This window comes from Rhyacophila brunnea, unplaced genomic scaffold (genome assembly GCF_057557595.1).
Source record: "Rhyacophila brunnea isolate RB1 unplaced genomic scaffold, BYU_Rbru_1.0 scaffold_20, whole genome shotgun sequence".
NCBI classification, from domain to species: Eukaryota; Metazoa; Arthropoda; class Insecta; order Trichoptera; family Rhyacophilidae; genus Rhyacophila; species Rhyacophila brunnea.
Genome location: NW_028232860.1, coordinates 14880748 through 14905928, shown reverse-complemented (window position 1 = coordinate 14905928; position 25181 = coordinate 14880748). Strand labels below are relative to the sequence as shown.

Genomic DNA, 25181 nt, shown 5'->3' with positions numbered 1-25181 from the left:
CCGTTGTGGGGACCATGACCTATATGTTACAATGATGATGCTTTGGTTACCATTATTGTAATATACCTTTTATTGGAGGATATTTTATTGGAGGATATTCCTATTTTTTTAAAACAAATTTACAAACAAAAATTAACTAAAAGTTCTCTACATAGTAGGTATCTATTATTTCTATTATTTTTAAAGTAGCAAGTTACAACGTATGTAATTATAACACAATATAAACGTCCCTTAAAAGAAACTAATTACGGTAGGCTATTCAATAGTTTCATACCAAAAACATTTTTGTAGGAAAATGGCATAATGTTGCATTCATTCATTATTCATTGTAAAAATAAGGGTTTACGACACGTCATAAATATTTTTTAACACGAGTCAATTGTTGAAATGACATTGAATCAGAAAACCCTGTTTCCACTGTATTGTCGATCTTAAATGCTTATCGGAGTGAATTCTTAATGTTTTAGCAGATTTACACGAAGTATCTACTACTTAATTAAGCCTTCATTACATTTATAAATATCCACTTATATTTATCATTTTCAAAACGATAACATTCTGCTTGTGGCCACTGGTCAACAGCATTATGTTAAATCAGTTTGGATACCAACGACAAAAAATATATATGTAATATACCTATAGAAAGGTATCGCCTGCTGAGATGTATTAACCAAATTTTAAGAGAACAAATTTAAATAATACAAAATGTTTTAAAAAACAAGCGATTATCACTAATAAGTATATTTTAGCGGAATTGTACGATTTAAATTACCAAACTTTATCATATTAATTTTATCACCGAAAATTTTGCCCGCAAAAATAGACGTGGGTATAAAATTAACACGGCGATTAGGTGGCGATGAAAATAAATAAGTTTTATCACTCACAATAAAATATAAGTAATAAATTAGTAGGTAAGTAAATTCGCAATGCATACCAGTCAAAGGTAAAAGCAAGACTGTACTGAGATGTTTCATACTTTAGAAATTATTATACAAATATGAAGGTGCCTACTTTATTTTTTATTGAATTTAAGTACAAAAGGTTTTCAAACAATGTCAGCAAAGGCACAATTTTTTGTAGCTTGCAGCTGCAGTTACTTTTTTCATGTAAGTATGCAATTATTTTAGACAATGCATTTAGACACGGATGTATCGACACAAAAACAGAAAATTGAAAGAAATTTAGGGATGTCATAAATTTTATTTTTAACCCTTGCACGCCCAGCATAACATAACTTCGTTAATTTTTAATTTTGAGAAAAACTTTAAAATATACATTCACACATAATTATCTCAATCTAACGAACCGCAACGCAATTTTAAATGAATCCACGAGCCGGAACGGTATATTTTGGAATTCCACGAACCACAACGGCGCTCCGGTGCGTTCCGGTCATTCCGAGCGCTGGCGAACAACCTCACTCGATATCGATATTGATGCACTTAGTTCTGCCACACAAAATCAAACCTCTCACTAAAATTTATTATTGTTATATTATTTTGTTCAAATTGTATTTAAAAAAAGTCTAATCTAATAAATATGTTTGATTCTCAGTTTTGTTTTATTTTATTAATATATATTTTTTGTTTTGTTTTGTATAAAAAAAAATCTGTTGTGCGGCCCGGGAGGAAATCTCATTTTTAGAATCTGGCCCAGCTGCTGAAAAGGTTGGCCACCCATGATTTATAGGAATTCCGATTAAAACTGTTTATTTCATTTCAACGCGGACGCACGTATCGATGTTTTAACGGTTACCAAGGAATAATATTTCAAAATTTGATCTTTCACTTCACTTTTTTTTTGTACCGCTGTTGAGTGAAAATTTTTTTGAACCAATGAAACTTATATACATTCAATTAGCTCATTATAACCCAAAAATATTTAAAAGGTATTCAACAATAATTAGTGTTATAATATACATATTATTTAAATCATCATCAACCAGGATCAATCCACTACTGGATGAAGGGTTCCGCAACCTGATACTACTACTATCGGTTAAACAAATTTGTGATATTATGCCTATTTCTATCATCGTTATCAACATCGCCCTGAACCAATCCACTGCTGGATAAAGGCCTACTCCTTTCTGTCATTTGAATTGCTGTATTTATCAAAATCTGTAATATTATAGTTTTCTACATATTCATATCGTTATCATCATCATCATCATTAACCAGGATCAATCCACTGCTGGATGAAGGGTTCCGCCACCTGATTCTACTACTAGCGTTTAAACGTGTTTGTGATATTATATTTATTTCTAATATCTTTATCAACATCGACCTGAACCAATCCACTGCTGCATAAAAACCTCCCTAGCCTGATTCTACTCCTTTATGTCATTTTAATTGCTGTATTCATCAAAATCGGTGATATTATATTTATCTACATATTCATATCGTTATCATCATCATCATTAACCAGGATTAATCCACTGCTGGATGAAGGGTTCCGCAACCTGATTCTACTACTAGCGGTTAAACGAATTTGTGATATTATACTTATTTCTATCATCCTTATCAACATTGACCGGAACTTATCCACTGCTGGATAAAGGCCTCCCTAACCTGATTCTACTCCTTTCTGTCATTTGAATTGCTGTATTTATCAAAATCTGTAATATTATAGTTTTCTACATATTCATATCGTTATCATCATCATCATCATTAACCAGAATCAATCCACTGCTGGATGAAGGGTTCCGCCACCTGATTCTACTACTAGCGTTTAAACGTGTTTGTGATATTATATTTATTTCTAATATCCTTATCAACATCGACCTGAACCAATCCACTGCTGCATAAAAACCTCCCTAGCCTGATTCTACTCCTTTATGTCATTTTAATTGCTGTATTCATCAAAATCGGTGATATTATATTTATCTACATATTCATATCGTTATCATCATCATCATTAACCAGGATTAATCCACTGCTGGATGAAGGGTTCCGCAACCTGATTCTACTACTAGCGGTTAAACGAATTTGTGATATTATACTTATTTCTATCATCCTTATCAACATTGACCGGAACTTATCCACTGCTGGATAAAGGCCTCCCTAACCTGATTCTACTCCTTTCTGTCATTTGAATTGCTGTATTTATCAAAATCGGTGATATTATATTTATCTACATATTCATATCGTCATCATCATCATTAACCAGGATCAATCCACTGCTGGATGAAGGGTTCCGCAACCTGATTCTACTACTAGCGGTTAAACAAACTTGTGATATTATGCCTATTTCTATCATCCTTATCATCATCGACCTGAACTTATCCACTGCTGGATAAAGGCCTCCCTAGCCTGATTCTACTCCTTTCTGTCATTTGAATTGCTGTATTTATCAAGATCGGAGATATTATATTTATCTAAATATTTATATCGTCATCATCATCATCAACCTGGATCAATCCACTGCTGGATAAAGGCCTCCCTAGCCTGATTCTATTCCTTTCTTTCATTTGAATTGTTGTATTTATCAAAATCGGTGATATTATATTTATCAACATATTTATATCGTCATCACCATCATCAACCAGGATCAATCCACTGCTAGATAAAGGCCTCCCTAGCCTGATTCTATTCCTTTCTGTCATTTGAATTGCTGTATTTATCAAAATCGTTGATACTATATTTATTTACATATTCATATCGTTATCATCATGATCATTAACCAGGATCAAACCACTGTGGGACGAAGGGTTCTCTAGCCTGATTCTATTCCTTTCAGTCATTTGAATTGCTGTATTTATCAAAATCGGTGATATTATATTTATCTACATATTCATATCGTTATCATCATCATCCCACTGCTGGATGAAGGATTCCGCAACCTGATTCTACTACTAGCGGTTAAATGAATTTGTGATATTATACCTATTTCTATCATCCTTATCAACATTGACCTGAACCAATCCACTGCTGGATAAAGGCCTCCCTAGCCTGATTCTATTCCTTTCTGTCATTGGAATTGCTGTATTAATCAAAATCGGTGATATTATATTTATCAACATATTTATATCGTCATCACCATCATCAACCAGGATCAATCCACTGCTAGATAAAGGCCTCCCTAGCCTGATTCTATTCCTTTCTGTCATTTGAATTGCTGTATTTATCAAAATCGTTGATACTATATTTATTTACATATTCATATCGTTATCATCATGATCATTAACCAGGATCAAACCACTGTGGGACGAAGGGTTCTCTAGCCTGATTCTATTCCTTTCAGTCATTTGAATTGCTGTATTTATCAAAATCGGTGATATTATATTTATCTACATAATCATATTGTCATCATCATCATCGACCTGAACCAATCCACTCCTGGATAAAGGCCTCCCTACCCTGATTCTACTCCTTTCTGTCATTTGAATTGCTGTATTAATCAAAATCGGTGATATTATATTTATCTACATATTCATATCGTTATCATCATCATCCCACTGCTGGATGAAGGATTCCGCAACCTGATTCTACTACTAGCGGTTAAATGAATTTGTGATATTATACCTATTTCTATCATCCTTATCAACATTGACCTGAACCAATCCACTGCTGGATAAAGGCCTCCCTAGCCTGATTCTATTCCTTTCTGTCATTGGAATTGCTATATTTATCAGTAATATTATTATCTACATGTCTATATATAGTGCCATTATTATCACGAGCCTCAATAAATCCACTGCTGGATGAAGGCCTCTCTACGTTGATTGTATTGAATTTCTATATTTATTAAAAATGCTAATGTTATTTATCTACATATTCATATCGTCATCATAATCATCATCAACCAGGATCAATCCACTGCTGGATGAAGGGTTCCGCAACCTGATTCTACTACTAGCGGTTAAACGATTGCTATATTTATCAAAATTGTTGCAATTATATTTACCCATTCGTAATATCGTCATTATCATCATCAACCAAGATCAATCCACTGCTGGATGAAGGTTATCCCAACCTAATTCTACTCTACTTGGTCATATAAATTGCTATATTTTTTAAATTTGTGGTTTTATATACCTACCCATTTATATCGTCATCAACCTGTATCAATCCACTGCTGGATGAAGGCCTCTTTAAGCTGATTCCACATCTTTAGGTCTTATAAATTCCTATTCTTATCAGAATTGTTCTATTCCTCTCAGATATAATATGTATTGCTTCATTATTTATCAACATTTGTCTCGATATGAATGTCCCGCACCGGGAAACTATATTGTTTAAGGTTAATTTTTTAATTCAAATTTTGATTTTTTAAATATTATTCTATGGCTGCAAGCATTTATTTTTTATAGACAATGAAACAAAATAATGTTTAAATTTATTTTTTATACTGCTAACCTTCTTCTATTTTCTCAATGGGACCCGAAGGAGATTAATATCACGTTATATTGGATCGCTATTTATGATAATCACATAATATATTGCTTTATATTCGAATGATTGAGATGTATAATTATTTATCATATTTCACTGCACATATCGTCACCGTTTTAGCAAATCCATCTATGTGCACTTTTTCAAATTGTGCAGGAGAAGGATAAAACTGAATAAAAAAATAATGTTACATTTAAACATTAAAATTATGAAGAATGCTTTATTATAATCAGAAAATGGTCTAAGATTATTATTTTGTTTACAAAAATCTTTTATTTTTAATACAAAAATAATAAAAATACAGTTTGTGATGTCACATAAGTTGTTTTGACCGTTTTGTAAATACACATAGTTTAATTTATTCATCAAAATGTGAATAATAATAAATTCATGAAAAACTGTTACATAAATAATAGTTGAAATATACATAGTGCGTTAGTGATAAATTGCAATATCATTTTATTAATTATTAATGCAATACTGAGATGATATTATATTTATAAGTTCGTTTACTTTCTATTAGCAGGTTTAAATGTTAGGTTATCGTAGAAATAGTGGTGATCTTTCTCTATTACACTTTTTAATTCCTGAAGATGTATGTATTTCGACTGCGATATTGGCAATGATTCATTATATATATTACAAAGGCAGTCAAACGGTTGCACTGATAAAGTTGAGTTTGTAAAAGATTGTTCCATCTGGTAGATACTGTAACATTTTAATATCATATACAACAGGATCTCCGGTTCGTTTTCCTGGTCTGATTGAACTTAATCCAGATTTAATCTTATCCATAATTCTTAAAAATTAAAAATCAATGACATTAATTTTATAAGGTTGTGTTGGTCTTGCTAGCCGCATATGTGCTATATAATCAGATGGTGAATATATTGGAGGCTTAAAATACTTGTCTTAGGTGGCATGTGCACTATCGGCCTCTATCATGGTGTGGCCTTTTTCCAGAAAAAGCTGTTGAATCTCGATGTTTTTTCTCTCTAAAGATATAACTTAGAGCAGTAGCGAATAATTTATTTCGGTTTTGATATCCACACCCATCCGATATTAGAATTATTTCATTGTATTGTCCTGCTTTCGATGAGATGAGACAAATTCATTAGAAGATACATTATGAAGAATGTATATGGTGAAATTGTGTAGTTGCAGCTTTTGTTTATAATAAATTTGTGCCTGTGTTTTGGACATAGCAGCACACTTTGGAGATCCATTGTGATTACTAACCGTCCACGTTCTGGTACTCTCCTTCATTTCATTTTTGGTCTTCTAGCATCTTTCAATGTGGCTATTGTATTCCATTTCTGAAACATTCTTCATTTTATAACTACAGCAGATGGCAGTGATGGCACACTGATCTTTACGTGGTTGGTGGATACTGATTTTTTGGTGGTAAATATACTGGAGTATATTCTGCTGCTTTATGACCATTTTCCAGAGACCATTTTTTATATTCATCATGCATTTGTATTTTGGATCGGAAACACGATTCCACATATACCCTGGAGGTATTTTCTCTGCAATAATGGCTGGGAACTTTGGAATTAGATCCAACCATAATGTAACATTTTTCCACAAATCTCTCCGTTTTGATTTTTGGTTGCACTACCAATTATTTATCTTCAGTCAGATTCTTATTACCTGTCATTGTTGCTTTCAATTGGCCACTGTCATCGAGACGTTTGTAGTTGTTTATCCAACTTTTAAATTAATTCTCGCCTATACCCTATTGACCATGTAGGCATCTTCCAGAAATTATTGAATATTTCCTGTCTCTTTTTTTGAGGAAGCATCTTTCAAACCGTCGTGCAAGACCATAATGCATAGCATATAGCATAGAAACAAACTATGTTTAGCCAAACTGTAAAAAAACATTACACTCTCGATATCAAAATACCATCTATATGTTACTATAATATACACATAGTTGTTTTTGTGAACCGTGGTTTTTGAACCTTACACATAGCTGTTTTTTATTTTTTGAAATAACTTCGGAGCGAGTTTACCCAACACATAGATCATTTTACTGGCCTATAGAGAAAAAAATAAGGAATGACTTGGTATTTAAAAGTCATTTTTGATAAAAGTGACACATAGATGGTTTTGCTAAAACGGTGACGATATATTGTATTAAAATATCAGTGGTAGCAATTGGCGATTGCCAGCTGTTCTGTTAGGCATAGCAGCCTAAGGTGGTGTAAGACGATATTGTGAAAGCCAGACTCCTGAATAGACTACGCATATGAGCCCAAATTTATATTGGCAGTGACGATTTGCAAATCGTAAAACTGACAAATCAGCGAAATGTCAAACTGTCTGACGTGAATAAAAAATCAATCCCGAAGGGAAAACTATGGCGCCATCTATGCATACTTCACAATTATATTAAAATCCAACACTGGGGACTTAAGCCTAGAGCCCTTAAGGTTGCAAACGGCGCAATTTTCATGGGAATTGCCGGTTACGCCTCCAGCATTTGGCATTCCCGAGTAAACTCCTTAACTCTCCTGAGACGCGCACTACTAAGCGGGCAGCGACTTGCGCTGATCTCGCTTACCAAAGCCTACCGCACAACTTCTACTGACGCGCTTGTCGTACTCGCGGGGGTGCTACCCCTTGATCTGCACGTGACATTGTGTACAAGACCGCATTTGCGGCATGGCAGGCGAGGTGGACCGCCTCCCCCAAGGGGCAGACCGTTTTCTTTTTCGTTTTCCCGTTTTTTTCCAGACGTATTTTGCAGGCACCAAACTAGAAGACTCCAACCTTCGCACTGGATTACCCAGTTCCTCACCGGCCATGGCAACTTCGCCGCCGACTCCACGAGTTTTTGATAGTAGATGGGCCGGGTTGTACCTGCGGGCATGACCACCAAGGTGTTAAACACATCCTCTGAGATTGCCCGCTTATGGAACTCGAACGAGCGGAGCTGTTTGCCAGGGTCTGTCCTCACACGGGCCCAATTGGTCATGGAGATCTGGTAGCAACCGAGGCCAACTTTGCGGCATTTGAGAAATTTGCAGCGTCGTATGGGGAGCGGGATAGTTCCGACTCTTCTGTAGACTCATCCATTTCAATTCGTGACACTCAGTATGCGGGTACACAAATCACTTAACGTCAGCGGACAGCAGTCAGTCCAAAAAACAAAAATTTTCTTTCTTAACTTTCTTCTTTAAGCACTACGGTGCATGGTTGCAGCATCAGTCCCGTGCGGTTCCGTCTCGGGATGGAATGAGCACTTAAAATCACTTCTTTCAGACACGTTTAAGCATCATAGAAAGCGGCCGTGCATATCCACGGCTATGCATATATGAGGGGTGGTGGTGGGCACTTTAACGTATGGTCATTGAAATAGCCTTGTGTCATGCGACTTCGTGTGTGACCGTGCTGCCATCTATTCTGATAACTGAGTATTTCTGATGTATTAGGTGGTCACGTTCGCTGTATGGAACTTTCACCCCCCCCCCCCTGTACATAATTCTAGTCACTGGAGGGTTGGAGCGGACCTTTTTTTGAGTTGCTCCGCTCCTGGACCTAATTCTTGCTCCAACCCGCGCCAGTGTGTGTTCGGTCGCAAGAATTATATGTATACAAGTTTTAAAATAATTGTCATTTTCATTAATAATTCTATTAACAAAATCCGACAGCAAATCGTCATTCAGCATTTGCCTCTTCTGTCAAAAAAAGTGACGTTATTTATCACTCGGCAGTGTTTCTGTATTTCAAATTTCAGTCTTACAAAGTGTCAAAATATACTATTTTCATTGGATTTTAGGACGAAAATTTAATAAAAAAAACATCTGGAGCAGTGTAGTACTAAAAATTTTTGGTGCTCCGGCAAAAACCCCATTGCTCCGAGCTCCACTGCAACGCTCTGCTAGTCACGAGTCTGGGAGAGGAAATGTAAATAAGACATTCCTATTTTTTTATGAAATAAATGTAATTCAAGATGGAGATAAGCTTACATCTATAGACATAGTTAAAACTAAAAATTAAAACAATATTACATATTATCAAAGAAGAAAAAACTGCAATTTTCAAAATAATGCTTTTTTGGTTGTTTCCGATAAAGATATATTTTATTATATTATCATTTAGAATCGTTATAATATTAAAGAGTAATAATGCTATGTAGTACAAAAAACAGTAAAAAAAAAACCTCTGCACAAATACACAGCTCCGGTAATATAAATACAGACACAGAATACATTGCATGGCTATATAATAATGACATTTAAATAAAAGCAATCATCAAATTGTAAAAAGAGAAAAAGAAATGTGTTAGGGTTCGGCCATAAATGATGTCACACGATTTATGAAGTTTTTAATCTGCCTATCTATAAAATAACATTTTTAACCACTTAACTTAAAAAAAAATCGATTTCACTATGTTTTCATGGAATATTTTATTCTCAGAAAGAAATGTGTTTATGTTTTGTTGGTTTTGTGATATCTCATTTTCTAGAATCCCTTTGTCACAAATCATCACATTATATCAGACCCCCTTTAGGGTGGGATGTCATATATGGACGACCCCTTACATACACACTTCAATTAAGGCGTGGATTTCACAAAATAAATTATTATTATTTCAATACGTTTTTTGCAATGGGTATTTTTTATAGAGCCGTTTTTTTATGAAAATGTTATTCATGACTTCTGAATATTTACAATATCATCCGCAATCATTAATGTATCCTAGTTAAATCCTCTACAATTTTAATTAGATCATCTACCGTAGCTTCCCTCTTCATACCGCTACCGTCATCCATCTGAAAATATAATAGAAATGATTTAATGAATACTATCGACATTGGCAAAAAGAGCTTCCGGTGATCAAAGGAACATCATCAGTGAATACTTTTGGACTATTATAAACTCTTCACCGATAACCAGATTTTAATAAACATTCACATAGATGGGCCGAGTTTAGGATGATTTGGTGTCGCCGACTAGACACTAGGATAACAGAAATCACAATGTCGCACAGACAAATGAATTGTCACGTCATGAGTCAGCAAGTAAACGACTAAGTCTATTATTATTTACCTATAATGAAGCACGGTTTATGGTTGTCGCAAAGACTCATGTCGATGGTGTGCTTTCACATTCCAATCTCGCACTGAACTACAGTGATATTGTATAATATTTAAAAACTGGTTGATGTTCAGCAAATTGTATGATTAACGTTATTTATGAAATTTAGATTGGCAAAATCACATAAACAACCAAATCAAACCAAACGATCAACGAGCTTGTGCAATATTTGAAATTGCACAATGCATAATATCATCGCTATAGTCCAGTGCAATATTGTGCAAGCGTACCGTTGACATAAGTCTGCAACAACCATAAATTTCGCTTTATAATAGGTAGATACTTTTTATATTAGATTGGCTTGTCTACCTGCTGCTTCAAGACATAATGACATGAGTGTATTTCTTTGCGTATTTTATTTAACTACACGGCGCCCAGATATCTGTCATCCAGTAGTCCTTGTGTCCAGTTGACATCGCCAAATTGGCCCATTCTCGATGCACTCGGTACTTATTTTATTTTTTACAAAATTGTGTATTAACCAATTACAAAGCACAACAAAAGAATAATCAAATAAAAATGACCTAAATTAATTACAGCTTTCAATTTTGTTTTATAATAACCATAACTAATAAATGTGATGTGGAATGACAGTAGAACCTAGATTATCCTGATTTCTATTTAATCACCGGTTTTGTCAAAGAAATGAAAAAGAAATAAATTTAAAAAAAAAAATGCTTATTCTGGAAGTAAAATAGGTGTTTTTTTTTATTCTTATAATTACAATAAAACCCTGTTAATTCAAAATTAACGGGACAGAAAATTAAAAAAAATTTAAATTATGAAATACAAAATATATCACAAAAAACAATAAAATTCAAATTATGTAAAATTGTACGAAATCGCTATGAATAGATTTTATGAATTTTCACGAAAATTTCGATTTACGGAGAATTTTAAATCAACGCTGTTCATATTAATGGGGTTTTACTGTAACTGGATTTATCATGATCCCAACTACATTGTCATCCCCTATTTATCCAGACAATCGAGGTGCTACTGTAATCTATAAAACTAAACTCATTTAATGATATTCATTATCGCATTACCTGCAATCCTTGGATAGTTTCGATCATGGTTTCCCGACTGAGGTCCAAGAAGCTCTCGATAAGATCCCCGTCGATGAAGCCCTCCGCAGGCTCTGTTTTGATCTCAGTGTTGAAGCTTCTCCAGAATGAATGGGATATTTTTCCAACACTCTTGATAGTGTGACTAAGTCTATCTTCCAGGGCGTGCAGGAATTCGTACAGGTCTTGAGGTATTTGCGCGACCAAACCTAAAGATAGATGACAGAATAAGAAAAAATTTTATTATCTAGTCCAGTCGGCACTGAATCTGACAGACAGACCCAAATATGTCACACCAGTGCTGTTTTAACAGTGGTAAATTAAACATGTATGAAAAGGAAGACTTAAAGAAGTGCCTACCAATAGCTCCCGATACAGTAGCGAAAAGTACAGTGTTAGTGGTAGGCGCCGTGGTGTCCGCAGATGACTGCTGCATGACAAGAGATCCGTGCCGGAAGACGTTGATCATGTCACCCGCATGGAATACCCCCACCTCGCTCATCTGCTGCCGTTCTTCGTCTGTTGTTGCAGCTCTGTAAACAAAACATTCCCTATTTCACTCTACCAGCAGCCCATGAAACTCTTATACAGTACTCTCTCAATAATCCGCCACCCCAAAAACCAGACAAGTGTCCAATTAGTAAAAGCGGCGGATTATAGTGCATACATACAAAATATGGTAAAAATTAAAACAGGTATTTCATAAAAATAGTTTTTTTTTGAGAAATTTGTACTAGCAAATAACTGTTTTATTTATAATCAAAATCAAGTATTTACTAAACTATACATATTTATAAACTAAGGGTCGTATGCATGAGATTCCCAAATACTTTATAGGCTAAATACTGCTCATTTGTATGCATGAGTGCAAATGTAATCTGTTGTTTAGCGACGTCGATGTGACATCATAATATGTCATGGCGTCCATATAATGGCAAACTTATAAAATTTCATTCCCCGACCATTAATTTAAAATTTTGAAATTGTAAATGTGTCAGAAAGTGTGCGAACGGTACCATATAAATTTAATAATTATAAATGAATAATTATTATGAACTTTAAATAATTTATCAGTTATTTTATCACATTTATTTTATAATTCTACTGTACGAAAGGATATAGTATTCCCAGTAAACATTTCCATTTGGTGGCAATACATACAGTTATATTTTGACTAACTTCGCTTCAATCACTTCTATTATGAGATGTCAAAATGGAATAAGAATAAATGACAGAAATGAAAATGGATTTAGATAATAATATGTAATGATATCTCTATAATATTATCATTTATACCAATCACCGTATGACACTATTGATGGTATGAGAAATACTGCGTTTTTTGATGTAAGCGAAATACGAGAGCATTGTATCAGCTACTTACTATCTAGATTCTAGATTATAGACTATGGATCAAAATTATACGTATTTTGTAAACAGCACGACTAGGAACTGTTTTTAAAGTTTGCAAATGTTTTACAGAGTCTACAAAATGAACGAGGGCCTCAAGCAAACGTTTGTTGTAATGAATGCATTATTAAAATGACATTTGAAAGTGACAGATGAAGCAGCCATTTTCAATGAAGTGTGACGTCAGATTGCTTACGTCACAAACAGTGCTATATGCTATATGGTGGAAAATTGGTTGAATAGCTTATAAAGAATTTGGTAATCTCATACATACGGCCAGTTGTTCAGCGAAGCAGATATTCTTGAATGGCTTAGGATTCCTGGCTTTCCCTATGACCAAAAGCTTCAGTTTGTATGTCCGGGTTGCATTGGAGCACGGCATAATTGTGATGTGGTCCTTGGGCACTTTCCTCCCTGGTACATTACTTTCTTCGCGATGAACGTACATTTTACGAAGGAGAAGTTTCCAAAATAAACCCGTCTCATCTGCGTTGTATACTTGTACGCGGCGGACTACTGAATTATAAAGCTTGATTTTGTGCTTTCAACTAGTAAAAACAACGGCAGATTATAGTAGTTGTCGGATGATCGAGCGGCGGATTACCGAGAGTGTACTGTAGTTTTAGAATTACTTGTATTATATTTTTGTCCGGTCTCTTTCTATTTACCATGGAGTAACTGCCTCACTTACTTGCTGAAGCTACCTCGCATGCGGCAGGATTAAAAAATTTGATAATTTAAAATTTTAAATATTGTCTTCAGTAGAGTGATATGACTTACCCGTCCTTTGTGCAGACTATGAGATTTAAACTATTTTCCGAACCCAAGAAGGTTTCATCATCGAGTATTTCGATTGCCGTCATCCAATTCGGATTGTAGTCGCGGGCAATCTCTTCAAAACTACCCTCCATCTGTAATCAATAAGGGAAACAATGACTGTACATATTTCCACAGTTTTTTAGCTGGATTAATATGACAGCTCGTTTAATGGTGAATAAACACCATTCGAATTTCGAATTTAAAAATAATCCAACACCTTTACATGTACAGACCTACAAACTTATCTGTAGAATGGCTAAAAATGGAACTACGAACTGCCATAGGATGCCATTTTGAAAAATTTTCGACAGTGGCTCCCCCATCCCATTCTTCAGATAAGTTTGTTTGTAGGTCTGTATAACAAATTTATAGCGCCTCATTCAAAGCAAACTTTTTCAATTCTTTTTCTTCTCTATGTGCTGTCACTTCTACGAATGTTGGAAATCGGCAAAGCATTTTCACTCCAACTCTGTGACCGCTGACCAGAACACTGCCCTGCTAAGTAAAAAAACAGTGTTTTTGGGTTTAGTGAAATGATAACCCAAGTTTTAAACTACCTTTCCTCTTATAATATGTAAAATTATTGAATTGCTTTGAGATATTCTTTAAATATACATTGTTTTTTTACTTAGCAGGTTAGAATAATGACACGGTGCTCTTATGAATCCGTTAATTTAATTGGTGACAGTCACTCAAATTGAATAACAACTTGAGAGAGATGTTGCTATTTGTACATGCAGAGATCTCTGTTGAAAACGAAGAAATACATTTGTGGGTGCGACGATGTATAGCGAATATGCCTAAGTACAGCACATAAACTATCCAACATATTATCTTAAGTTGTTCTTCCACCTGTGTATTCAATTATGTAGTGCCTCTGAATAATTCAGGCTTTAGAGATGTGGCTATATTTAAATAAAAAAAGAATTTCCTAGGCTGATTACATCACCAATAAGAAGGTTTTAAGATGAGGCAATAAGTCAAAAGATGTTATAGCTACTATCAAAATGTATAAAACCTACATACTTTGGTGACATGTAAATTGTACTTATTACATTTCACCGTAGCACAGTTCGCTGTGAGCTTTCTTAGAGATGAAAAAAATACGCATTGTTCGTGGAGCATTGCAAACAATAATGTACCTAACCTAACAAATAATACAGTATATCGGCTATTTTCAAAATTTATTTGCCGCTGGCTTTCCTTAACCCAATCGGCGCGTAAAGTTTCCATTCAAAAGATGTACTGTCCGCAGTAGATCCGCAGAAAAATACCGCGTAGATTTGAACTGATGCAATCGTACCGGCGAATCTCAATAGATCGAGGGGGTTCGAAAGATCGATGTTTATGAAATTAAAACAACATATTTTTGACAAAATTATCGATATGGCGGTACAAACACGAATCAGAGCATTTTTCAATACAAAAATCAATACTATGCATGAAGTATTTCTTACTTTACCGACATTTCAATTTTCGATATCAGGTGGTGCGACATCCGCCCAGTATCAGAGCTTATGTTTAAAACAACATATGTCCCATCCGCGGCGATCGGGTTAAACTGACAAAAACCGTGTTTTATTTAGACATGAATTCTCACTACTATACGACCCAAAAAGGTTGGATGGTCTTTAATATACGACCATGTATTTCCGATACAACATTTCATGGTGAAGTGTGATACGGCAAACTGCATAGGTACAAATTTCCGGACACGACATACTTCAGCCATATTTTCCACAATGAGAAATATAATCGTACTGCAGGTAAAGAAATTCTCTTGGCTACGCAATCTCCGTAAGTGGCAAAACATTGAACGCATTGATGATCTGATAGACTGATCCAGGATAGTAGATATGTACCGATATTAGGTCGCCAACCGTCGTTAGTTAACCGCACCAAGAGATGAAGAATAACTGCCAGGAATCCAACTAACCTGCTTATATTGTAGAAGAGTCATCGAACGCATTATATCTCCTACAAGGATAAAGTCCCCTTTCACTTTTAAGTATAACGCCATGATGTTGTTGAAATGACTGCACTCTAAGCGCAATTCTTTCTCTGACGTCCACTCAAACAGTCGAACCTGAAAACAGAAAGTAAACATAGTGAACATCGTAAAGATAGAAGCTATCTTGGAAAAATGTTACCAGTTAATTGTCTTGGGAAGACTCACCGTACTATTTATACTAGCTAGAAGTTTTCCATTAAATTCAACCAATGAGTAGCAAGCGCCTTTCGTCTCTTTTTCAGCTATTTGCAATAGTCTGCCTTCCGACCATTGGAATAAAAGAATTCGACCCTGGAAAAAAATAGAAAATTCACATAAGTAATGTCACCATTATAATAATACACCAGGAAAGGACATAAACCGATGAATTATTGTGATTGAGATTTAACTTGATTTAAACATTCCCAGTTAATTTAACACATCTGAATTTCGCACCAGTCTCACAGACCAACTGGAAGCACTGAAGGACACTGAGATGAAGCCAGGTGAACTACGCGCAAACCAGCCGATAACTGTCCTCTTAAACTTGTGTCGTCAGAACATACATTTTGTTGCACCCAAACCCACCATTCAGTAAATAATTTTAATAACATATCGACCGTGTTTAGGAAAAAGGGCGTAACCCACACAGATCAAATTTTACAGGAGCAAAAAACGTTTTTTGAATGATTTTGGTTCAATATTAATAAAAAAATAGGCACAGACATTAGGTGCGTGATGATTGATGATTTGGTGTAATATCTTTTTGATCTACTAATAATTAAAGAAGTTATTACAGAAAAATCAATAAAATTGAGGGTAAATCCTTTTTTCCTTAAATTAAAACTTAATTAAAACCTGCATTTAGACAATAAATCGACATTTGTGGCTTACTTCCTTTTTACAGAACGTGTATTTAGTTGTATACATTGTTAATATATAATAAAAGCACTTTTAGAAAAATCAAGGGTTACGCCCTTTTTTCTAAACACAGTCGATATATAATAGTAACCAGTGGCTAGTCATTTTGCTTAGCATCATTATTTCCACTGAAAACAACAAATGGGTAGTTTTTTACGGCATTTGGAAGAGAAGACTTTACAGGAACATTCGCAATACATGACAAAGCCAGGATCAATGTCTTATCTCCCTTAATGGAAGCTAGCTACATAGCTCGCTCTCTGATTACTAAGTGGAACTAGTGTAGGTCAGTTTTCTGCCACTATAGAAGCTCAGCAAAATGATTATCTCGAGGCTCCGTAAAGATAACAGTGGAGAAATAATTTATTAATCATTGACTTTGAATGTAGAGCTTACCATCTTGGGCTCCGCTTCATCGGGATTAACAAAAGCGGTTCCTACAGCGTAATAATAATTAGGATCGTCCCCGAGTTTACAGGAGACAAGTGAGCAGGCGCTCTCGCTGGCCACCAGTTGGTGCGCATGAAGAACTGAAAAATAACAAAATTGTTCAATACAACAGGCTGTCATCTTATTTATGCTGCTGACATTCAACATATAAAATATTAATTTTACTATGGCTACTAATTCAACCACACTAAAAACGTTCTGGAGTGGACGTCAAGTGTTGTAATACAAACTCTTTGGAAACATCATTATTTAGATGAGCAACATGTAAAAGTGCAAATTACAATAAATAACTAATTCACCACAACAAGACGTGGACAGTAGGTTGCCAAATTTATTTACAAACCATACATTCAACACTGCTAATGCAGAGAATATAATTTTTTCTATAGTTACTAATTACATTACATCACCATATTCGATCCTAAGAAGATCATATGGGCCTCGACAGGGTAGAGGTTGTAGTAACAGATTTTTGTTAATACATTTAAATGTTATAACACGAAAAGTTCATTTCATACTCTCTATTTAATCTCTTACAAATAACTCCCATTTCAAAATGGCTTTTATTAAAATTAATATCGACAGTGTTTAGGAAAAAGGGCGTAACCCTCAAATTTTCGAAAAGTGCTTTTATTAGATATTAACAATGTATACAACTAAATACACATTCTATAAAAAGGAAGTAAGCCACAAATGCCGAATTATTATCTAAATTCAGGTTTTAATTGAGATTAATTAATTTTTAATTTATGGAAAAAAGCATTTATCCGCAATTTTAATGATTTATCTGTAATAACTTCTTTAATTATTATTAGATCGAAAATATATTACACCAAATCATCAATCTTCATGCACCCAATGTATATGGCTATTTTAAAAAAAAATATTAAACTAAAAACTCTCAAAAAAGTTTTTTGCCTCTCCTGTAAAATTTGTTCAGTGAGGGTTACGTCCTTTTTCCTAAACACAGTCGATATCAAAACTTCATTTTGGGCCTCTTATTCAATTTGGTTTCTGTAAGTTAATATTATTAAAACTTATCTAAAGACAGTTAACCCGATCGCCGCGGATGGGACATATGTTGTTTTTTACATAAGCTCTAATACTGGGCGGATGTCGCAACTGTTGATATCGAAAATTGAAATGTCAGTAAAGTAGGAAATACTTCACGCATAGTATTAATTTTTGTATTGAAAAATGCTCTGATTCGTGTTCGTACCGCCATATCGATAACTTTGTCAAAAATATGTTGTTTTAATTTCATAAACATCGATCTTTCGAACCCCCTCGATCTATCGATATTCGCCGGTACGATTGCATCAGTTCAAATCTACGCGGTATTTTTCGCGGCTGCGCAGTAGGTATACAAAATATATTTCATTCGAGTTGAGTGTGCGCCGAGTATTTACCGTGTAAAGTTGAATTCACCGCGATTTTTACATCATGTGCGGGAATACGAAAAAGACAACCAAAAAACGAAAAGAAATTTGTTGTAATATTTCTAAAAATGTACTTGAACTTGTGTTCTGGATTATGTCATTTATTACTCATGTGTCTCCCTAATTGTTTCAAAGTCATAAATCGAGCTCATTATTGCAAGTCGTAAATATTTAGTAAAGATGCGTCCACACGGAATGAAAAAATATATATTATTATATTTTAGAGGATTGCAAGTTTTACCAATAAATTACGAATTACTATGAAGGAATATATAAAACGTATAAATTTTTGCTAAAAAAACACACACGGGTAGGTATAAAATATAATATAAAATATAAATCATGGAATATTGACTTTTCAACTATATTACATATTATCTTCGCGTACAATTTAATGCTTATAATTTTTTTAAACCTTACCCAAAAAAAAAGTTTTTATAGCACTTTACGCAATTCAAAAAATAAATATTGTTTTTTTTACAAAACATAAAATGACAATCACTAACATAATACAATGCTCAATAAAACTGAAAAGTAATCTACAAAATCCAAGTTTCACTAAAAAAAAAAACAAAAAAATTATTATAATATTTTCAACCAGTGTGGACTCACCTTTACGCTTAAATTAGAATGGCCAATAAAACATGTAAAATGCTGACACAATCTATGCCACGAAATAAAATTGGTGACTACCATCCAATTTTAATGGATTTGTCATCAATTAAACTTACACTAATTAACAATAATTCATAAGTCACCAATAAAAGCTATTATTTTCAATAATTTTTATGGCATTTTTAAATGTTTTTAACATGAGTAAAATAAAATTAGTCAGTGATTAATTGTCTTCATCGGCGCACTTGTTTTGAAGTCGAGTGCTTTGTCATAGAAAATGGCTACAGAGTTTATCCGAACAAAGCAATACGGTAGTTTTGTTAAAGTAAACACAGTGAAATTCAACACTCCATTATGTGTTTTAGTGTGGCACTTGGATCCTTATGTATCTAGGCATGATAACAGTTGTAGCCACAATTTTTAACTGCCGTATTTATTATAATACAGCGAAGAATAACATTTCGAAAAACCTACCGCGGACAGCACATCTTTTGTATGGAAACTTAACGCGCCGATCGGGTTAATGTAAGACAATACCTTCGAAAGTGTGATGATCAATGATCAAGAGGCTGTGAACCTCCTGCTCCGTGCCGGCCTGCAAGGGCTTGGGGCAGGGAGGTAGGAGGCCGGCAGCTGCGGCACTCACGCTTGTGCTGGTGGAGCAGCTGCTGACGGTGGAGGCGGACGCCCTCGCTACGCAGCTGCCGCCCCCTCCGTCCAATACATCCATGCGCATTGTCATCACTCCAAACGTCTGCAACAAGCCAAAATAATATGCACTAGAGGTGATGGCAAATATCGATTGAAAAGTTTTCAGTAATTAGCAATCATACAATTATGTACTGTTAATTTCAATTTACTAGGGTCCTCTTAACTGAGTGACGGTTTAACTGTGGTGACAAAGAAGGTTAGAAAGACAAAATAGAAAGATGTCGAAAAAAAACTTAATATAGAAAAGGATTTTTTTTTTAACAAGCTTTTATTATTATGTATCATCGTTTTTACACACAAAATGATTAATTCGTAGCATGTAGTGGGGAAAATACTTTTTAAGCATTTGAATTGATTTTGTGAAACCCTACAAAACTATACAAAGTGATCCACTATTATTATCATATTTTTACAGATGACTTAAATATTGCCGGCACAATTCTAATGTATAAACGTAAACGTTTATTATGTGTGGTGGTAAATGGGTAGGAGTTTTATGATAATTGTTTGGTTTTGAATAATATTCATTGGTGATTTTGATAAACTGGGGAATAGATTTGTCCATCTACCCCCATATGTAAATTTTGAGTCAGCTGTAAACAAATTCAGAAATGAGAGTGAAACATCGGAAGAACAAGATTTATTTGAAAAATGACACCATGAAAATTTAGAACAATAATTATTGAGAATCAAGAATATAATTAAATAAAAAAAATTTACTTAAATAGTAATTATTAGTTTTCACTGGACGGCTGTTTCAAAAAATGATCTTGTTCTGTACGATAAATATGAAATACATTTGGAATTTATTCAATTTGTTTTTAAATGCATAGTTATGTACGTACATACTACTATGTGAAATCAACTGGCATGCAAGAAAAAGTTAAATATGTATGTACCAATGATGACTCCTGGTATGCTATTCTTCTGGGAGATTCTCCGAGGGGGACAGTGCGTATGTGAAGCTTTTGGATTTCATCAATTGTCCCGATTGTCACAGTGCTGTCGGTTGCCAAGGCGAGACTAAAATAACAATTGACATAAATACATATAAAAACGTGTTAAAGAATGTTATTTTTAATATTCGAAACTGCATCATAATACGCATTAAAATTTGCCATGTGAACGCAACACGCAGTCCATATTGGTAATATTTGAGGACATTCGAGAGGCTTTGCATTTCTTATGTTTATTGGCTTGCCCCTCATTAACTCATAAACTAAAATTCTAGCCTATGGCGACTGGTTTTCGCATTTCTACCTTATTCTGTTCCGTGTCAATTTTAGTCTAACGATCTGCGGAATTAAAAATCCCCACACTCTTCCCTAACCCTGACCCCTGCTCCATTTTTATAATACAAATAGCGTTATGAATTCATATACATTAAATTTTGTTATAACTTCATATGGATTTTCTATGTCGCTATATTCTGTTCAAATGCGTTTTTTATGGCAATTATATTTACAGTTTTACAATGAATACCCCATCTCGATTGGGGTTTTACAAAAAACCTTTACAAAGACAAGCATGAGAAATTATGTGTATGAATATTTAAAAGTGATGAAAAAACAGTACAATTTGAAATATAATATTGTTAAATCGGCAAACGAAGCAACTGGAGCACCTATTATATAACACCATTCAAAGAGTAATGCGAGAAGGCAAAAAATTGGAAGATTGATAGATATGACGTAACATAAAATTTTTGATCGGTTATTCCTTAATCACACTCCGAATAAATAAAAAAAATGCTGTGAGCATGATATAAAAATCGAAGATTCTTACAGGGCAAGTGATTTAAGAAAAGACACACATGGAAAACTTGATAATAAACATTAGTGAGGAGTTGGATGACAGTGATGATTATTATTTTCAGAACAGAACAGTGAATCCGATGAGATGTCATAGTCACGAGCAATTTATATTGTAAGAAATTTGATAATTCATATTGAAAATAATTTAGACGATTTGCTACATGTAATACGGGCTGCCGTTTTCTTAACTGACAGAAAACTTGCGAACCCACCCGAACTTCATAAACGTCATGCTTGTGTTGTCTAGAGAAGCGGCGAGACAATGTGTGGGAATAGTGAGGCAAGTTAATCCCACACCATCCAACATTACAAATATTTATCATACTGTCAAAATCAATTAGAATAATAATTATTGCAAATAAGTTAATAATGAATATGAAGGACTCACCTGTCTGGGTATGCCTGAGCATTCAGCGAACACATGTGGGCAACTTCTTTTAGATTGACATTGGAGAATACTAGTTTGTGATTGGAGGAATAAATTACTGTGGGTCGATCGGAACAAGCAAACACATTTGTTGTTGACAAGGATCTAGAAATAGGAGAAATGATGCCTTTGAATATGATATATAAGTAGGTATAAATTTTATTGAATACATGTGTGTAAAATTGTGAGTACAAACGTCATTGATTATTATTTTATACGTGTCATTATTCTATATTTCTTCTTAGTTACTATCTCAAACATTCTGTCTTGTAATAGGGACCTAACTCTTTTCAGTATTACAGTAAAAACACGTTAATTCGAAATTAATGGGCGAGAAAATTGAAAAAAAATTCGAATTACGAAATACAAAATGTATCGCAAAAAAACAATAAAACTTAAATTTCGAATTAACTGTGTTCTTATGTATTAACAGGGTTTTATTATATGCAGAGTAACTATATTCCCACATGTCCTATGTCCTATGTCATCGTAATGTTTTTTTCTTTCTTCATTTTATAGCCATTAACACTTTTTAATCGGGCGCCTGGAACAATAGACACTATCCTGTGGCGGGCGTTTTTCGCGCGCGATCAGCGCAAAAATATATTGCTTTCTTAAAATTGACACAACTTCTAAACCAAACAATATTTTCGATTGAAATTTTCAAAGAAATCATATGTGACATTTGATTAAATACTTTGATTACATCATAATTTCACTATATTTCTAAGCTGAATATAAAAACCTGATATCAATTTAGTAAATGGCACTCAATATTAAAGTTTACAATCGCTGGATGTGTGAAATCTGATCGCGTAAATATTTGAAAAATACGTGTCGCCTAAATGCTGTTGGCGAACATTCAGTATATAATAACTCATGAGTTTTATTGCTTCTTGTCAAAAAAGGGTCTTTGGCGGTTGCCGCGCCTAAATTGAAAAAACCATTCAACTTATGAATCATAGTATTTATTCTTCCAAAGGATCAATACACTCCATTATATGTTGATAATCAAGCGAGCGATATGAAAAATAGTCCGACACGTGAAACGACTCAAACTGAACTAGAGATTGAGATAGCAAAACAAATCTATACGACAGTTAATTCTTTGTTTACTCTTATAATATAGCGAAGAAGTAGAACTAATGATAATTAGTTGCGGGGTTTTATTTCACGCCGATATGCAAACCCGTGAAAAGGCGTTTCCCGCAAACAACCGACAGTCAACAAAAACAACTTTTGCCGTGTTCCGCATTCGACTGACAATCCGCGAAAAACGGCATTTGCCGTTTTCCGACGAAGACGTGTTAATTACCCTCGTCGGGTTCGGTGTTTTGGCGATATGATTCATCGAAACAGTGAACTAAATTAATAACATAAAAAACATAGTCAGAATATCTTAACCTAGGGAAAATTTCTTTCAGAGAATACGGCAAATGATTTAAAAACCTAATAAAATAATTAAAATAAAATCTTAAAGACCGGCAAGGGTTAGAAATCAGGCAAGATTTAGGTTTTCACACAGTGGGAGGGTATATTTTTATTATTATTCAAATACCATAAGGTGTTGTGTGATTTTTTTTACCATTCATAGAACAGAGACCATTCAGTCCATTTTTAATCTATTCCACAAGAAAACATAAAAGTAATTTGTAATGTTTAAATATGCCAATTACCAACCTGAATGTTCTAAGGACAGTCGGTTGAGTTCCTAAAGTAACTTTTTTCTTATGCGTCAGAGTGCCGTCTTTTTGATTTAGTGTGAAATAAAACATAGAGCCGTCTCCCAATGCGCAGAGTAAATAACAGCATCCTTCCAGAACGCAAATCAGCAGAGATCGAGGAATTATTTCTGAAATCATTCAAATCAATAAAAGTTTAAAATTGATCAGTGTTGTCATATTCGGCAATATTGATTACTTCTCTCCTTTTTTTGTCTTTTTCTCCTATGTAGCTGACATTTTTTTATTAACCCTTTCTAAGCGTTACGAATCCCGACTTAGTACAACAGTGCGCGTTGTGATTTCAAGCATCAATAAATCGTAATAAATGTCAGTCAAACATACACAAATAGAGTAGTAAAAAATCGGAGTCAAGTTCAAAAATGATTATGACAGAACCTAATATTTTATGTGACTCTAAAAATAAACATTCGTCGCCTAAATCTGATAAGAAATTACGAACAAGACTTCTTCATTGAAAAAATGCCAGCTTACTCGAGCGGCGCCATGACACTTACGAAATGGTGCTGGACTAATGCGTCGATGACAGATTAACAAGTGTAAGAACAGTTCAGTATTCTTATAGTCTACCGGCTACCATTTCGACAAATATGCCATACACATAATGAATAATAATATGGTTTATGACTTTTATGAGCATTTTTGTTGAGTGTGTTGAAAAAATATCAGTCATAAATAACTCATTTTTATAGCATCCAGGACATCTCAAACTGTGTAACTTTTGTTTGAACTCGCATACACATTGCAGCACTGCAGGCCGAGTATAAATAAATCATCCTTGAGAACTACTGGCTATTTGAGAGTGATGTACTTACCACCAGTGCCTGGTTTGTACCCAGTGTTGCCAACCGTACTATAATTATAGTATTTGTACTATAATTTTGGTCCGCGTACTATGTACGATATAAAATAGATATAGTACGCCCAAAATACTATAATTTTGTCTTCGAAAATTTGGAAATCTGCGGCCCGCGCCGAAATATTTTTCCTAAAAAAAAACGAGCCGACTAGAAAAATGAAAAATCGGGAACCTGCGGCCCGCGACGAAATATTTTTCCTAAAAAAAACAAGCCGACCATGAAAAATTGGGAACCTGCGGCCCGCGGCGAAATATTTCTCCTAATAAAAACGAGCCGACTATGAAAAATTGGGAAAATTTTCATTTTCAACAGATGACAACGCGTACTATATTTTATCCCCAAATACTATAATTTTGGAGGCTCTGTACTATAATTCCACTTTCAAAATATGGCAACACTGTTTGTACCTAC

General features: G+C 34.3%; 1 protein-coding gene across 2 annotated transcripts in view; it reads right to left on the bottom strand.

Moving 5' to 3' along the window:
- Nucleotides 1-9335: 9335 nt before the first annotated feature.
- pic (DNA damage-binding protein pic) overlaps nucleotides 9336-25181 on the bottom strand; it is a 35139-nt gene continuing 19293 nt past the window's right edge. For both annotated transcript variants that reach the window (XM_085948602.1, XM_085948603.1), the window contains exons 13-23: nucleotides 23849-24020; nucleotides 22130-22273; nucleotides 20827-20950; nucleotides 19754-19970; nucleotides 17109-17242; nucleotides 15978-16103; nucleotides 15738-15887; nucleotides 13763-13893; nucleotides 11933-12105; nucleotides 11555-11781; nucleotides 9336-10180 (exon numbers count right to left, since the gene is read on the bottom strand). In XM_085948602.1, coding sequence (XP_085804728.1) covers nucleotides 10097-10180; nucleotides 11555-11781; nucleotides 11933-12105; nucleotides 13763-13893; nucleotides 15738-15887; nucleotides 15978-16103; nucleotides 17109-17242; nucleotides 19754-19970; nucleotides 20827-20950; nucleotides 22130-22273; nucleotides 23849-24020 — 1682 coding nt within the window. In that variant the 3' untranslated portion in view covers nucleotides 9336-10096. The remainder of the gene's footprint in view (nucleotides 10181-11554; nucleotides 11782-11932; nucleotides 12106-13762; nucleotides 13894-15737; nucleotides 15888-15977; nucleotides 16104-17108; nucleotides 17243-19753; nucleotides 19971-20826; nucleotides 20951-22129; nucleotides 22274-23848; nucleotides 24021-25181) is intronic.